At 44.9% G+C, this 17,361-nt stretch overlaps 2 protein-coding genes across 2 annotated transcripts; one reads left to right on the plus strand and one right to left on the minus strand.

Annotated features, from left to right (window-relative positions):
* The first annotated feature begins 777 nt into the window (after positions 1-777).
* On the plus strand, positions 778-1,898 carry LOC136487862 (transcription factor WER-like). Its single transcript, XM_066484971.1, has 3 exons — positions 778-940; positions 1,062-1,191; positions 1,391-1,898. Exons 1-3 carry the CDS (start codon positions 778-780, stop codon positions 1,896-1,898), a joined length of 801 nt encoding a protein of 266 aa, XP_066341068.1.
* Positions 1,899-5,956: 4,058 nt separating this feature from the next.
* LOC136487863 (transcription factor WRKY45-2-like) lies at positions 5,957-7,965 on the minus strand. Its single transcript, XM_066484972.1, has 5 exons — positions 7,905-7,965; positions 7,730-7,769; positions 6,859-7,158; positions 6,454-6,564; positions 5,957-6,278 (listed from the first exon to the last, which is right to left on the minus strand). The coding sequence occupies exons 1-5, from the start codon at positions 7,963-7,965 to the stop codon at positions 5,957-5,959; spliced, it is 834 nt and encodes a 277-aa protein (XP_066341069.1).
* Positions 7,966-17,361: the final 9,396 nt, after the last annotated feature.

The following is a 17,361-nucleotide window of genomic DNA, read 5'->3' on the forward strand; positions in this document are numbered from 1 at the left end:
CTTGTCAAATCATGGACTAATTAGGCTTAAAAATTTTGTCTCGCAAAACAACTTCAATCTGTGTATTTAGTTTCGTAATTAATCTATATTTAATACTCTATGCATATGTCCAAACATTCGATGGGACAGCGACTAAAGTTTAGGAGGAGGAACCAAACACCCCCTTAGCAAGTTTATTTGCACTGTGTGTCCACTGCATGACCAGAGCAGCAAGAAGACAGCGCCTAACTGCATGCAACCAGGAGAAGTAACACATGGCAAGTACTACAAGAAGGTAAACAATAGCAGCATCAGCTCAGAGTCAATTTGAAACACAAACGTCCAGAGCCAAGACCAACCATTACTATCTTAAACTACTAGGCATATGCTAGTGCTAAACTACTGAACAAAGAAAAAAGGAGCTACGTGTACGTAGCCTTTAAGACCACACACATACACAACCATGCAACTAAATTCAAACTTGAGATGTTAGGCATAAGCAAAGGATTCCTCTCGTCGTTTCTTGCATTGAGATGATTCAATCCATCAGCTAGCAAGCTCATCGCCTAGTATACAAATAGATGCTCTTATGTGTTGGTATTGGTAAACTAAGACTGTTATGGTAAGGGACCACACGCAACTATATATTTTTAATCACGTGCCACCGCAAGCTAGTGCAGGCCCGTGATTTGTCGGTCAAAATTCAGATGGATCGGATCTTAGCTCTCCAGTTAAGCTAAACATATATACATTGTATGTAGCTTGAACGATGCAGTAGCATGCAGGTAGCAAGGACAGATGGAGAGAAGAAAGAGAGCCAAGGTTAGTGATCAGCTGGAGACGAAGGAAGACAAGAAGATGATGAGGAAGGGGCTATGGTCTCCTGACGAGGACGAGAGGCTTTACAGCCACATCACACACTACGGCGTCGGAACCTGGTCCTCCGTCGCCGAACTAGCAGGCAGGCACATATATATATAAATACTTATGTACTTGTTGTTTATAAATATGTTTGTTTTAGCAGCAGGATTTGCATCGTGTTATAACAAAGCATTCTGTTCTTATGGATGTGATCATCTCAGGGCTGAAGAGGAGCGAGAAGAGCTGCAGACTGAGATGGATGAACTATCTGCAGCCAGACCTCAGCAGGGAGCCCATCTCCAAGCAGGAAGAGGACCTCATTGTATCCTTGCAGAAACTCTTAGGAAACAGGTAATTCACAAGTTCGCTTTCATTCATTCGGATATTCTCTCTCAGTCCTTGATTTAGGCATCTGTACCGTAGGAGACGTGTATTTTATTCGATCCATGCATCTTCCCCCGGTCACATGCATGAATCATATATGACTGGAACTGTATGAGATGTGCAATGGATAATTTGCATGTGTGCTTGTTTACATGTGTATTTACAGGTGGTCTGCGATTGCGGCAAGAATGCCCGGAAGGACGGACAATGAGATCAAGAACTACTGGAACTCACGCATCAAGAAGAAGCTCCAGCGGAGGATGAACACCGGCGGCGACTACCAATCACCGCCGGAAGTTCAACAAACAACAGAGGGAGCCGCTGGTATGAACACTGGTGGTAACCTGCCGGCGGATTTGTATCGACGAGCAGCTACGTCAGAGGTTCGAGTTGATCATGGCACCACAACCTCGCACAACAACTCTGTAGATCACCCAAGGATGCCTCAGCTTCCAGCTTTCATCACAGACCAACTACTACTGGATCCTAATACTGCTGCCATTCAAAATGGCGAGCAGACAGCACAATCCTCCCTCAGTGTACCACCATTTTCCAAGAGTCATGAGAGAAACTTTGTGGAAGAGTATGTCGAATTCCTCATGTCTCTCTCGGATGATCCGGAAAATATGAGTGTGTTGGGGGTCCAACACAAGATGCACAAGAGTCATGAGTGAATATGTACTGCATCTGTGCACAAAGCAAAATATTTAGTAATATTTTTGTTAAATTAGAGAATTGAACCATCCAATTGTGTGACTAGTATCAAGGATCCAGTTCATGTAGTATTGTATCATTATGATTTCACAAGTGCACATGGACGGGAAGGATTCTGGCTTTTCAGCTACCGCGCTCTAGCTTATATATATGTTAGATTCTGCAGTCGTTTTCATGAAATTAACATGTGGTGCAAGGATTATTGGTTAGTTTCATCGTAGTGAATTGTCACCTGTGGTCACCGGGTACTCCCCCGCTCCAAAAATAAACGTCTGGTTCAGCAGCCGCTTTAGTTTTCACCTTTAGGTTTCTCCTGAAATGTCATTCCAACCTCCCTGCACTTTTGAAATCTAACCGTGCAGTGACTAGAATTATTATTACTTCATTTTACCGTATGACCTGAATGGGCTTGATCTGATGCCCGCATGTTCACAAACAAAGTCACGGGATTTTTCTTTTTGGGGCTTATGTTCAAGTGCATATATAGGAAGTGAATACCGAATAGTTGCATCCAAATATCACTATTCATGTTCTTCATATTAGAGGGTGAAATAACCTAGCTTATACATGGAGACAATACTCCCTCCATCCTGTAATATATAGCGCATACAATTCTACTCGTGCTGTCCATAGAAATGTTCCATTCGTCCACATTGTCGCGTCGTTTTGACAATTCAGTGGTGGGTTATGCTACAGTGTATGGCCTAGTTTTCCAAAGGGCACTTAATCCTTAATTGGAGTGAATGAACAATGAACCTTCAGAATAGCTGAGCAACAAATATGAACTTGGACATGTTTTTTGGATCTTAGTGCTACTAGCACATTTTTGTTCCTTTGTGCTGACTGCATCAGGTTCTAACTTTTGACATGATTTTTCCACAAAGCAAATCAAAGGCCAACATCGGTACAAGATCTTGACATAACTTTCCATTGGACATTGCTACGAAAGGAGAAGAAAATGAACAATATACACTTGTCACGCCATGGCACTCTTTGGATGTTAATGTAAATATGCCATGGTATTTCATTGCAAGTGTATATTAAGTTTTGTCCCACAACGAAATAATTTAACTTAGGAAAAAACTGCAATGGCATTCTTTATGGGATGGAAGTAGCGCTAGTAGTACATATAGGATGTATGTGTGCTGCTTGATTTTTTTTCCAAACATGGTGCTCTTTGTATTTTATTTCTAGCATACATTTGATAGATAAATACTATTCTAATGCAACAAATGGTCCATAATTTACTCACATATTTCTTCCTTTTATGTCTCAGTGCTAAATTAATATATATATAGAGCTAGAAGAGAACTGTAAAGACAAGTGAAATTTGTTGCACTTAAAAGAAAATAACTTGCAAATAAGGCAGTAACAATTTGAGGAAAAACATGCATCATGTCCAGATAGGTTTGAAGAATCAACATTTCCATTCCTTAAGAAATATTATTTAATTGGTTGTCATCCAGTACGCCAAAGCATAGCAAGGTAGGAAAACTCTACCATGGCTAGCCAAAGGCATCATGATCCAAGTGCCACACACATGCTCTAGGGATGAGGTCCAACAGATTGAATTAGCACAAGCATGTCTAATCAAATCTGGTTGGAAATATTATTCTGGCTATGCCCATCAAGTTTAGGGTATTATCATGCATGCTGATGACAGAAGCAAGCTCATGTCACCACAAGCTCGTCATTCAGTAAGAATGATGTTGGGTAATAATAAACTCAACTTACCACGTGCATTTATGTGATGTTTTATCTCAACGTCTCTTTCACGAGCTCATTGCTTGGTGACTGCAGATTCACTTAGACTATTTAGGGATATATATTGCAAGTCCATGTTATAGATGACATAATAATAATTTAAAATGGTTTGCATCAAGTATGTTGCGTAGATTTTCAAGGGCATTAATTCTTAATTTTGAGCGAACGGTCAACTTCAGAATATTTGAAGCAAGAATTGTAGACCTAGATCTCTGGCTCGGAGCATATGTAGTGCTAGTCACACATTTTGTTTCTTCAAGCCGACAAATGCAAGTGGATTGTTTTGGACATGATTTTCAACAACCTATATAAAAGATTGGACATCAGGACACTAGCCTTGTCAAACAAGCAAACATCTCTTCTAGAAACTAATGCATAATACACTAAAAAATAAACGACTTTCCCGGTGATTATTGTTTGTATAATTGGTCAATGGTTTATAGTAAGTTTTGATTAAATAGCTACAATATATAATTCTTAATTCTTCAGGGAATGAGTTTGATAGCATCAAAGTCACCATATAGTGGTAATTCTATAAGCTCTGGCCCATCTGTTTTTGTGGGTTTTAATCTCATTGCAGAGGCTTAAGGTCTGATATTGTAGAGATGCAACATGCATATACAGGAGTTTAAACAATCACATAATTAGTATGGTTCGCTAGCTACCTGATAAACTTGATAAACCCTATGCTTTGATCCACACAAGGTCGAAACAATCTTACAGTACTTGATAAATATATGCATCTGTTTATCTCTATGCAAATTTGACCTCCATATATATAGTTCTATATTTTTTTCTACAGCTTCAGTGCACTTTCTTTTTGTTTGTGCTATACTATCAGTCAATGTAAATTGTCCATCTTTTCTATTCCATGCCTACTCGTGCATAGCCACACTTAGTTGAAATAAAGTGTGTCTCATCTAAAAACACTTTAAAGCCAGAATTAGGATAAAATTCGCATCATGCATTGGCCAATATATAACTGTACTATGTAGTTACTTTTAGTATCCAAATAAATTAACTCAAATGCTGATATGTACCATGCTTAAGTTACTACAATATATAGTTACTTTTAGTATCCAAATAAATTAACTCAAGTGCTGATATATATGTACCATGCTTAAGTTAGCAAGTCTAAAATTGTTTATATATTTGCAACCAAGATGAGTGGTTTGAATAAATTTGCGTTGTCATCTTAACCATTATTAAAACTAGTTGTTTTTTAAAGAAATGAATGAACTTTTGGTTGATATTTGAAGAAAAATACATTGAGTTAATACAATCATCTTGAAAATACTCTCCACCCTAGATATATCATGCACACAGCAAAGAAAAACAAACGAAAGTACAAGAACACTAATGACCACTTGTCCGAGGACTAGGCACGCAGTCACCCATGTGCCTGAGAGAAACACGCCTTGGCCACCTGTGCTAAACACAATGCCACCATAGCCAAATTAATCTTGAGGTGCTGGTTTTAGCATGATAGCCCATGAATGAGGCCAATGGATAACCGAGTAGATAACCTGTAAATAAAGGAGATGAAAATTTTTCTTTTCGATACTAAATCATTCCTGCAAAGCAACAAGCAACAAGCAAGTAGTAGCTGCCGCTCCCAATAGGACTAGCAGTTTCAGACTCTACTAATTCCCTCATATCCAAGGTCCAAACATGTCTGAGAAAGGACTAAAGCCTTGTGTATTACCACCCAAACAACATGAGCCAATTGACACTTGCAAAACATGTCCTTAATTGTCTCCTTTTCATGATAAAAGCTGCATGTCTTACTGCCTTATATACCAATTGCGCTTTGCTAAGGTATCTTTAGTAACAATCAACCCCCCAACTCCCCATACATAAGTACCATAGAAAGACTTGATTTTTAGAGATGATTATCAAGATCAGCTGATTGTACGATTATTTAGGATGATTATGTGGAATATGTATATATGTAGTTATACTCCTAATTGATAACTAAACATCTCGATCAAGTCTACATTGCAAAAGGAAACTTAATAGGTAGCACTGTGAGTACCCTTAATTAAATAATGAACTTGCCTCCAATGAAAATTTGGCTAACTGCAAAAGCTAGCTCAAAACCTTCCAATTTCATCCATTGTCTAAATATTAGAGAGTATACTGGTGGGTAACCTTTTTGGCAAAATTGAACACATACCACTGAATGCAGTATATAAACCAAAACTTGTACCTACCATGATGTTACAATGTGCGGTGCAAAAACAAGATACATATATCATATCTTCCAACTATCCTCCCAATCAATGAGAGAATTATCAAACACCTCTAGTAAAGCTGGCAAGTCTAAGTCTGCCTCAGGATCTTGAACACTTGAACTTGTTTGAGCCATTTCCATGTTCTGAAGATCCATACTGCAGACTAGTTGAGGAAGCTGGACTATGCTGACGCTATGGTCCTCGCAAGTGTGGTCACCGTAGTACACAACAGTGTACTTTGCAATTTCCTCGCCAGTTGAGGTATCATCAATTTGTTCTTGTTGCTCAATTGTCTTCGTTGCAAAGCAGTTCTGTTCTCTGTAGGTGCATCTATAGTAGCTTCTGCTCAGTTGATCACAAGTTCATCATGCCAATATAGTGATTATTGTTATATATTTTGTGTCCATTGAACTTTTAGAGATCATCAGCTAACGAAACAAGCTACCTAATAACAACGTAGCCTGTTTTGTTAGCTGGTAATAAAAGAATGTAATGTATATATAGATAGATGTATTACCTAGGATGCTGCCTCCCATTGATGTTCTTCTGCCCATATTTTCTCCATTGATGGCCATCGTAATGTGGAACATGCGCCACAAGGGATCTTGATCGCTTGTCGTTCTTCCTCCTAGATACATATGTGGGATCAGTATGTATGAACTAAAAATCGATCAATTGATGATGCATGGACGTTACAACAAGATTAGATGTACATGATCAGTTGAAATTTGCCCAGCAGATCATTAATAACTTGGTGAGCATGCAAATTAAAGGTGTTAACCTAGCTAGCTTCCAAATTAATGACCCCCTATATATATGGTTGAACATGCAAGGCATAGGTATCATGTTTAATATCTTAAATGTTTAATATCAGCTGGGGAAGAACATAGCTATGTTGAGGTATCAATATCTAATTGCACACCTTCTCTTTTGGCCAACCACGCTTCTATGCCTCGCTTGCTCCTCCGTCTTCTCACCATTATTAGTAACGCGGCAGCTATTGTTCCTCACCAACGACTTGTCGTCTACGGGCTCTGCCGATGATCCGCCTCCGGCTCCTGTACTCATGAGGCACCCTTCAAGTGTAGAAACCACGCCTATGTTGCAGCCGATCACGTCGTCAAAGATCTGTCCCGCGATCTCAGCGGCCGAGGTACCATCGATGACGCCGTGGAGCAGCGGGAGGACGAGCGCTCGGAGCTGCATTACGAGCTCCTGCTGCCTCCACATGGCGTCCATCATCTCCCAGCCATGGCCGCAGGGTGACAGCATGACGATGCTGCTCTTGCGGTCCATTCGGTCAGGACTCAATTGTTCTGTGATTGAGCCCTGCACACGAAGTTCTAGCTGGGGTAGTATCGGTGTATGTGTGACAGTCAGGTAGCCGAGAGGGGTCGTGGGGTGTGCACTTGGTTACACACACACACACACACACACACACACACAGAGAGAGAGAGAGAGAGAGAGAGAGAGAGTAGTGCAACAATTGAGTGTGATGTCCTGATTATGTGTGACAAGCTTAATTTGCACGTGTGATGGTTTAGTCGTCGTAAATTTATATATGGCTGTGATCTGAATATATTCAGGAAAATGAATAGAAGAAGCAGCGAGGCAGCATCCATTTGGAGGTGTGAACGCATGGGCTCGTGCATGACCACACGTCCACAGAGTATTCCCATCCAGCAGGAGCCCACAGAGTGAGACTTTCACCTTCACTTGATATGCATAGTTCTTAGGCCAGTCTTTAGCAAACTATAGGGACGTTTTCTTTTAGAAAAAAAGAACATATAAGCCGTCGAATAAGATAGTCGATCTTCAACACCGAATAAATCGCTGGACGCCCGTGCTAACCACGTGTCCTCTTTTTACCTCATAGAAAACACTGTTCAACCAAGCTTTAAATACTTCCCAGCCACTATTCAGCCTGTAACTGCCCACTTCTTGCTTTACTGTTCACTCAAATAATACGGGCGCAGCGGAGCGCGCCGTCCCGTCCTAGTTCACATAGACCAGCAGTGCAGTGGACCATGGTGGCATTTTCTAGATAATGGAATAGTATATATGATAAAATCGTGAGGTGTGATTTAGCCAAATGCATAAATAAATTACCAACCTAGATTTCACAAGGATTTCCTTGTACAGTTGAGATTTGCCTTTTGGAGCTCGTCTCTTCAATCCAGCCCTGGGCCCAACCAATATAAAGAGGGAGGTCAATGTTGGCCCTATGACTAGCACACACCAGTTAGCTAGTAACAAATATGCAATTGGGGCTGCGGAGAATGAATGGGGCTTTATTTGCTCACCAATTGCCATTACATCATATGCAAAGAGATAAGAGGTGCGCATAAGAACTTAGACTAGCTAGAGTCTCCTTTCCCACGTCCAGACAGTGTAACCTACTGCACAAACCACAATCATAGCCGGCTCATTACTATTGGATAGTATAAAACCGATAGTGTAGCCGGAGTATCACTGCCGGTTCATAAGGGAAAAGGACACTACTGTTAGATTTTAAAACCATTCGACAATGATAAATGATTATCACTATTGGTTGTTAATACAACCCGGCAATATATACTAGGTATTACTGTCGGGTTATATTACTAATCAGCTATGTTTCCTCATCCCTAGACTTCAAATTTCTTTTCAACGTGATTAACTACCTCTCGCCTTCACTACTGCACAACCTCCACCCCCTTCTCATAGCCTTATTCCCTCTTCGACTCCCTCTGGTCTCCTTCTCCCCTTGCCTCACCCCAGCGTACGTGGGGTACAGGCGGCAACCCCCAACGCGAGCAGGGGGAGGCTAAGGTGGCCCCGGCGTTATGCGTGAGCGGAGCTCCCAGCCATGCGAATAAAGGTGTAGGTCCCGGTGTTGGTGTTTTTTAGAAAAAAAAAATTATGTGCCGTGTCGCATATCAGGCTGTGTGCGGCACCGGTGCTGGGCTATGTGGAATAGGAGGAGGCTTTATCATGTGGCTAGCTCTTATCGATCATACAGGTATGGGGCTTTCGTGAGATGCTTTTTTAGGATCAGTACGTGGACGCCATCTAGGAAGTATGGCACAACAGCCTGATATGCGACACCACCGTATAAAAAAAATTCCGTGCTTTTTCCCCCTTTTTGTGAAATGAGCGTCACCGTAGGCCGGGTGAGCAGCCAGAAATAAAAACACCAGACCTATCACTACCGAATGTTTAAAATCTGGTAGTGTATGCAGGTTGTGGGTAATGGATGCCAAACCAATTTCGATCTTAAGGGCACGTGCCCTCACATTGTGCACCACATATTTTGCATTGAGATGTGTACACCGTGAACACGTCTCAATGCAAAATGTGTGGTGCACAATGCCAGAGCATGTGCCCCTAAGGGCAATCTTTACTTTCCCGCAAAACCAAACATTTCTTTGGTCGTGGTGGCGGCCGAAGGGGCCGCTGAGGCATGCGCGTGACGATTGCTAATTACATTAAACAATTAAAAGGAGCTGGACCGGGGTTCTTACTTGGGGAGCAATCAACCAGCAATTAACCACTTTTCTACATATAGTCAACAACTCAAAATAGACTAATGCCGTACTTTTTTCAAGTTGCCCTTTTTGGCATAAACTGATAATACTGAATTAGGAAATCTTATCTTTCCTGATGGGATCTTTTTTCATCAGTAATGTAAATATTATTATATAGAGAATGGTGATGCATGCATGCTCTAGGTCAAGTCTATGTGTGTTAACTACTTCCTCCGTTCCAAATTATAATACTAATTCGTTTCACTTTTTTTTACCCAAAGTTTGATCACTCGTCTTATTCAAAAAAATTGTGCAAACATAGCCAAATTTAAGACATTCTTGAAGAACTTTTGTTAATAAAGCAAGCTACAGTAAAAGAAGTGATATTTTGAATAAATTTTTGAATAAGACGAGTGGTCAAACTTAGGGTCAAAAAAAGTCAAACGAATTATAATTTGGAACAGATTTAGTAATAATTAAGGAGCTCTACATATTAATTCTACTAGTGGATACAAGAGGCACTACTGGAGGCCGCGGCTTTGCCGAGTGTTTTTACACTCGGCAAAGAGCCCTTTGCACTCGGCAAAGGCTTTGCCGAGTGTAGCACTCGGCAAAATTTTTCTCGGCAAAGGTCTTTGCCGAGTGCTTTTTATCCGGGCACTCGGCAAAGTAAAAAAAAAATTTGCCGAGTGCTTGGGGCGGCACTCGGCAAAATATTTTCGGCCGTTGCAGCGCCGGCCATTAACGGTTATTTTGCCGAGTGCCCGACCCAGCACTCGGCAAAAAAAAATATTTTTTTAAAAATTACTTTGCCAAGTGCCCTAGCCCAGGCACTCGGCAAAGTTTTTTTTTATTTTTTTAAAAAAATTACTTTGCCGAGTGCCCCTTCCCAGGCACTCGGCGAAGTTTTTTTTATTTTTTTTAATAATTTCTTTGCCGAGTGCCCCTGTTTAGGTACTCGGCAAAGAATTTCTGAATTTTTTTTAGAAAAAATACTTTGCCGAGTGCCGCGGCAAGGCACTCGGCAAAGAAATTATATATTTTTTTTTTTGAAAAATCTTTGCAAAGACCCCGAGAATTGCAATTTTTTTACATTCCATTGTAATAGACAATATATATATATACACACACATCAATCATCACATCTATATCACCAACATGCATTATATATCACAAGCACACGCATATTTAATAAATCCATCGAAAATCCATCACAAATGCACCAAAGTTCAACATCACAAGTTTATTATTACAAGTTCAACATCACAAAGTTCAACATCCCTGCTGCGGCGACGGAGACTGCAGGTGTGGCCCCCCGGACTACGGTGAAGGACCGGATAGCGGCGAAGGGTTGACGCGATCAGCCGCCGGTGACACGATAGCGGGATTATTTGAACCTGCCGACGGAGGCTGCACAAAAGAGAAGAGATTGCATGTGTTAGACTCAAAATTGAAAATTTCGGCAGCACCTCCCCTGCACAGGGAGGTTTCCAACCTGCAAGAAACAACGGCACGAAGGCCGACAATCACAACGGCACGAAGGCCGAAAATCACAACGGCACGAAAGCCAACAATCCCAACGGCACGAACGCATTAAACTTTCATACTCACAGGAGTGAAGTGTCGAACCGGAGCTAGAGCTGGCAACTGCACTTGGACACCTGATGCTTGCCCGATGGTTTGCATGATCTGATACATGTCCGCCATCTGCTTCTTCGTGGCCTCCAGCTCTGCGGTCAGGTGCGCTTGCGTCTCCCTTGTCTCTGCCAGCTTGGCCTGCAGTGTTTCAATCACATGTTTTAGTATTGCAAATCTGATCAATGTGTGTAACGTTCAATGTATGACGAGTGAAACTGGAATTACCTGAAGTTTGTCGACCCGCGATAGTGTTGGAGTAGGCCATGCATGTATGGGAAGGCTTCTGGTCATGCTCCGTGCCCTCACGTCGGAGAGAGAGGCTGCAGAGCTCGAGGAGTCGGCGCCGTCTGCAATCCACAACCGCCCGTGCTTCCTGCTTTGCCCCAGCCTCACGATCACCTCTGTCTCAAGGGGCTCAGTGCTCAGATTGTGATCTAAGCCACAGAGCGCCCTAACCGCCTCCGCGTAGTCTCTGACCTTAGCGTGGACGCTCGGGTCAGAGTAAGCCTGGGCAGTGGCATCCGGGTTGAAGACGACACCAGATTTCATGGAGCCCATGTGGGACACAGCCCATGCCCCAAACTTCGGCACCGGCACGTCCGGGTGTGCCACCTCCTACGAGAAAGACGGCAAGATGATTAGAAATCAGGCAAAATTGAGCGTTAAAATAGATAAATGACATCTCGTACAAGTGCCCGCTTGAATGCGGGGAGGTTGTGGCTGCCTTGGTGGTGAGTTGGACCGGTCCTCAGTGCCCACTTCCGCTTGCCTTGCTCATGCTTTGCGATGTACGCCGAGTCAAGGTACCTGTCCACGATCCTCGACCATGCCGATCTATGCGACATGCACCACGAGGCCGGCACCTACACATCATCAAGTGTTTGACATATAAGAAGATCAATTCTGGACCTACTAAATCTCAAAACGAATCAATATTATTCACCTACCTGAAGGTACTGCTCCTTGGTCAGCGCCACCTTTCTTGCGCCGGTTTTGTTGAGGGGCTCTTTCTTGATGGACCTGTAGTAGTCGACGTGGGCCTAGAGTCACGCCTCGTGAATCATGTCGCCGACGTACTTCTTACAGGCTCTGTGTGCCGTCTGATCCGCCAGGGTCTCTCGACCTTCTTCGGCCTTGAAGTACCTCTGCATACAAACATGATGTATCCGTTCATTATTTCAATAAAAGACTTAACCAATGGAGGAGATGTATTGAGCTATGTTGTGAGACACTTACCCAAAAGTCCGCCAAAACCCGCTCCTACTTGTTGTCCTGCTCGTCATCCGAGCCGAGCTTGTACCTGTCCCACGACCGGGTTGGCTCCCACCTCCCCTCTTTCAAGTCCACAAGGCCGGGGAAGTGTTTCCTACACAGACATCCTAGGACGGTAGCGGGGGTGCGTGGGGGGTCAAGAGCACCCGACAGAACTAGCCAGCCCCTGCATAAGTGATTAAGAAAAATTATCAGTTTCTCTTTTGATTTTAAACGTATCATATGAAGTACTAGTGATAACATCTATAGTTACTTACCTTCTTCCCACAGGACGAACCAGTGGGCGTCGGTCAGGAAGTGGAACCGGAGGAAGGCTTGTGAGACCTCGCAGGTAGGGAGCCGACTGAGCAGAACTGTCCTCCGTCTACTGAGTCCCCTCGTCCCCCGACGGAGTGTCTGTGGTCATGTCCATGGCCGCCATGTGGTCCTCCAGGGTAGGAGACGTGTCCTCCGGCTGGTCGAGAGCCGAGGGAGGAGGCAGGTCCCTCCTGGGGTGACCCCAGCCCCTCCCCCTCCCCCTCCCCGTGCTGGGGCGATCCGGGCCTGCTCTCGCCATTGGGGGCGAAGACGTCCCCTCGCCTCCATCAGGAGGGCGTAGCCTCTGGTACACTGAGAGCACCTGCCTCGGTGAATGGTTGCCCACCATCTTTGTTCTATCACATGCAATGTACAAAGAATGAACAACAAGCGTTAGTACATACATGTCAAATAGTTCAAAATGAATAAACATAACAAAATTTAATAAAAAACATAGTATTACATGGTTTAGGAATAATCTTCATGATTGGGGTCATAGGTCTCATCATCACTGTCAAAATTGTCCAAATGGGCAACACTATCCGAAGGTTCTGTGTCTTCTTCATTGTCTTTGCCTAAATGGAATCGCTCAAGCATTTGAATGTCCTTCGAATTTAGCACTACATCTCCAGGGTCCTTGTTGACGAAATATGGTCGGCAGTCTACCTAGGGGTATGCCCAAGGTAGTAGATTGTCGGCAGACAGATGCGCAAGCTACAAACAAGACGGTGACGCAAGACAGACACGAGGTTTTATCTAGGTTCGGCTGCCAAGAAGGCGTAATACCTACGTCCTGCGTCTGATTTGTATTGCTGTATGTCAATGAGAGATGTTTTTTAGAGGGGTTCCCTGTCCGTCTTATATAGTCCGGGGGGTAGGGTTATAGATCTGGAAACTAATCCTAGCCAGTTATAATTGCCATATGTGACCGGATAAGGATTCCTATTCTTAACCGACCAGGATCTTGCCTGTTCACCAAATCTGCCTTGACTCCTTGCGCGGGGCTCCGAACAGGTTGGCCGAGCCGCGCGTCGTCTTTTGGTGGACCGGACTCATCGATCCGGGCTAGCCCAAGCTTAGCCGTAAGCGTATAGGGGTTAATATCCCCACAGCTAGTCCCCGAGCACCATGTATTATGCTGCGACACGCCATTTTAACCTTCTCCGACAAGTAAGGCTTGAGTCCTTGACATCTCTGACCACCGTTGTCGCCGGAGAAGTATGTTGTCCGAAGAATGTATGGTGCTCTTAAGAAAAAAGAAAAAGATTTATGTCCTGGGAAGTGTGCCCACTTGTATTTCTGAACAGAAATGTAAGTGCGTCTTGAAGCGTAGCGCCCTTGATCATCAGAGGCGTAGAAGTCGAAAAACAAACACATTCACCGCAAGGTGAAGTGTGCCCACTTAGTCCCCGAGCCTAGTAGTAGGTGATGTAGGCACGTGGTGCCAGGGTCTAAAAAGAATTCCTAGTTAAGTTGAGAACCCAAGTGTCGTACAAGCAATACGAGATGCACTGGCAGGTGCATCGTACCGATGTAGTCCCCGAGCTTGCTGGAAGGCGAAGTATGAGCCTTGTAGCAAGGTCTAAAAAATGTCTCTCAACTGTATGTGAGTACAAATCACATGTAGTCGAGGAAAGCAATCTCCGAGCAGTGGTCGGGACAGTCCCCGAGCACGATAGTAATCCTTACAATCAGTCAAAGCATAAGGGTCGATTAAATAAACACATTCACCGCAAGGTGAAGTGTGCCCACTTAGTCCCTGGGCCTGGTAGTAGGTGACGTAGGCATGTGGTGTCAGGGTCTAAAAAGAAGAATTTCCATTGAAGTTAAGAATCCAATCATCGTGCAAGCGATACGAGATGCACCGGTAGGTGCATCGTACCGATGTAGTCCCCGAGCTTGCTGGAAGGCGAAGTATGAGACTTGTAGCAAGGTCTAAATAAATGTCTCTAAACTGTATGTGAGTACAAATCACATGTAGTTGAGGAAAGCAATCTCCGAGCAGTGGTCGGGACAGTCCCCGAGCACATTAATAGCCGGAGCAATCCCCGAACACGGCAGCGGTCGGAGCAGTCCCCGAGCATGGTAGTGGTCTGGGCGGTTCCCAAGCACGGCAGTGGTCTGGGCAGTCCCCGAGCACGGCAGTGGTCTAGTCCATCATTAGGCACAAGACATGCAGCGAAAGGAAAAAGAACACCGCTTGTATTATTATTTGGTGTATTTATTTATCTCCTTACTCTGTCAAGTCCAAACTGCCATGTCTGGTCAAAAAAGCAGACGGATATAACACGTCACTCTGCCTTATTGCTCTTTCTAGCAAATAGTCGCTTGGCACCTGTATGGAGGTGCGTCAGTGTGGGCCCTCTCACACTATCAACGAAGAGGCACGTACACTGGTAACAAAGGGGCGTGTTTATTGGCGTAGATCTCGAGGTTGTGAAAACAACCGTCTACGCCGCGTGCGCACGTCTCCCAAGAATCTTGGGCGGACGAAACGATGGAGCTCTTGGTTATTTATAATATAGAACTGGTAAGTTACTTTTTACTGATCCCCATTGTCATTTGCCGCCGCAACCTTCTTCCTCTTGTCGAACCCTATTCCTCTGAAAATCATCACCAATCCCCCCGCCACCGCATCCACCCCCTTAGTAAGGACAGATTAATGGCGAAGAGAGACGCCCAGAAGAAAGGCGGAGTCATGGTGAAGGAGTGGTGGAAGTCAAGGAGCAATGAGCAGACCATCGAAGACCTTGTCGCCATGGGAGTGCTCCACAACAAGGCACTCATGGGATGGCGTGCACCGGAAGGAGAAAGCTTCCCCGATCCACAACCAGGTGAGATTGTGGTTTTCGAGGATTGCTTCAAATGGGGTTTTGGGGTTCTAGTGCACCCTTTCCTTCAGGGTCTCTGCTTGTATTACGAGATTGGGATTTGCAATCTGCATCCCAACTCGATTCTTCTTGTCTCCACCTTCATCCATCTTTGCGAGGCCTATGGTGGCTTCCAGCCCCATTTCGACCTCTTTTGCCACCTGTTCTGTCTACGGAAGAAAGGGAGCGGCGGCTCGAAGATAGCCGGAGGCATCTACCTCAATCTGCGTGACGGTATGAGGGCCTAGTACTTGCACTGCCCTCGGAACACCTCGCTGGACGAATGGTACAAGAAGTGGTTCTATATCCGCGAAGAGTCGAACACAATCACCCTGTGCGACGTGGGGTTGATTCAGGAGAAGAAGAACAGCTGGTCGGAGAAGCCCGAGCACTTGGAGCAGATCGCAGAACTGCTCGGGATGATCCCGTGGGGAAAGCTGGATGGTCCAAGTGTGGTCGGGAACTTCATCAGCCGAAGGATCCAGCCCTACCAGAAGAGGGTACATCCTGGCTTCGAGTACCAGGGGAGCACAGATCCAACGAGGACCAGGAAAGAGGCGCTCGACAAGATAGAAGTCAAGGCTAGGATTGCGGAGCTATTCAACCTAGCCGATCCCAATTATGTCAGGTTAAATGACATCGAGCATGCCTTCAAGCTGGCCCGACCTCCCCCAAAGGTAAATGATGCTTCCTTGTACCTATAGAATCATGTTGTAACAAGAAATTGACTGTTGTCTCCTTTATGTTTCCCAGAGTAATGGTCATGACCGGGCAGCAGTGTTCATGTCTCCGCCCCCTGGTGTGGATTAGCCGCAAGTTGCTGGCCCAGCCGCCCAGACCAGTGCCAGGACCGAAGACATCCACTGGGCGGCACTCGAGGTTGTGGAGGATGCATCGGCCAGAGCTGCTGGCAAGCGGCCGGCTGCCAACAAACGTCGCCAGGCCATCTTCCCCCTTTCAGACGACGAAACAGAGGATGCGGACATCTTCTGACTCGTCCCTCGAAAGAGAAGGGGACAAATGGGGTCCACGGAGCAGGGTGGCTCCTCTGTGCCAGCAGTGATCGCATCACTGACCACTACAACACAGAGGACAAGCGGGGGAAGTGTCGAGCACCAAACCCCAACGCCAGTACCGGTCATGGAAAAAGATTTGGTGGAACCCACCGAGCACGTGGAGCAGGCGTGATCGAAGAGACGCTCCTTCGCCACATCATTCCGTGCTTCCAAGCTGTAAGTATTTGTAACTTTGATGTAAGCTTATAATTTGTATTGAATACTATTGTCTTCTGAACTTTTCCCTGGTATATCAGGTCGGCGTCCACCGAAAATCCTGACCAGCTAGCCGGGTGTGGCACGACTTCGCTAGTACTGGCGGAAAGAACTACTCAGCAGCCGGTTGTGGAGGAACCTATAGAAGAAATTCCGCCAGAACCTCAGCAGACGAGCGGCCAGACGTTAGTCCCCGAGCAGCTGGTCGAGAAGACAGCCGAGCAAAGTACAAGTGCTCCGAGCACTAACCCTGCTGGAGCAGGTACCTTGGCGCCAAGGGAACTAGACCAAGCCGAGGAGCAGCAACCAGAGTTGGCATAGAGCACGCTAGCCGATGCTATGGCTCATGGGAAGGCCATAGTGGTCGCGGAGACTGTAGACTCCAGACCAGCGCCACCCCCTGAACAAGAGGCCAAAGAGGACGAAGTAGAAGAAATCCTGGGCCATCCCCAAGATAAACGACAACATGTATATGTGTCGTGCTGGCAGAACGACGAGTGGGTTATGCACGAAGAATTCCCAGAGGTCGAAGAGACCCTAAAAGTTGAACGGGCGGCAAAGCGTCTGGTGA

The sequence above is a fragment of the Miscanthus floridulus genome, chromosome 10 (genome assembly GCF_019320115.1).
Source record: "Miscanthus floridulus cultivar M001 chromosome 10, ASM1932011v1, whole genome shotgun sequence".
NCBI lineage: Eukaryota > Viridiplantae > Streptophyta > Magnoliopsida > Poales > Poaceae > Miscanthus > Miscanthus floridulus.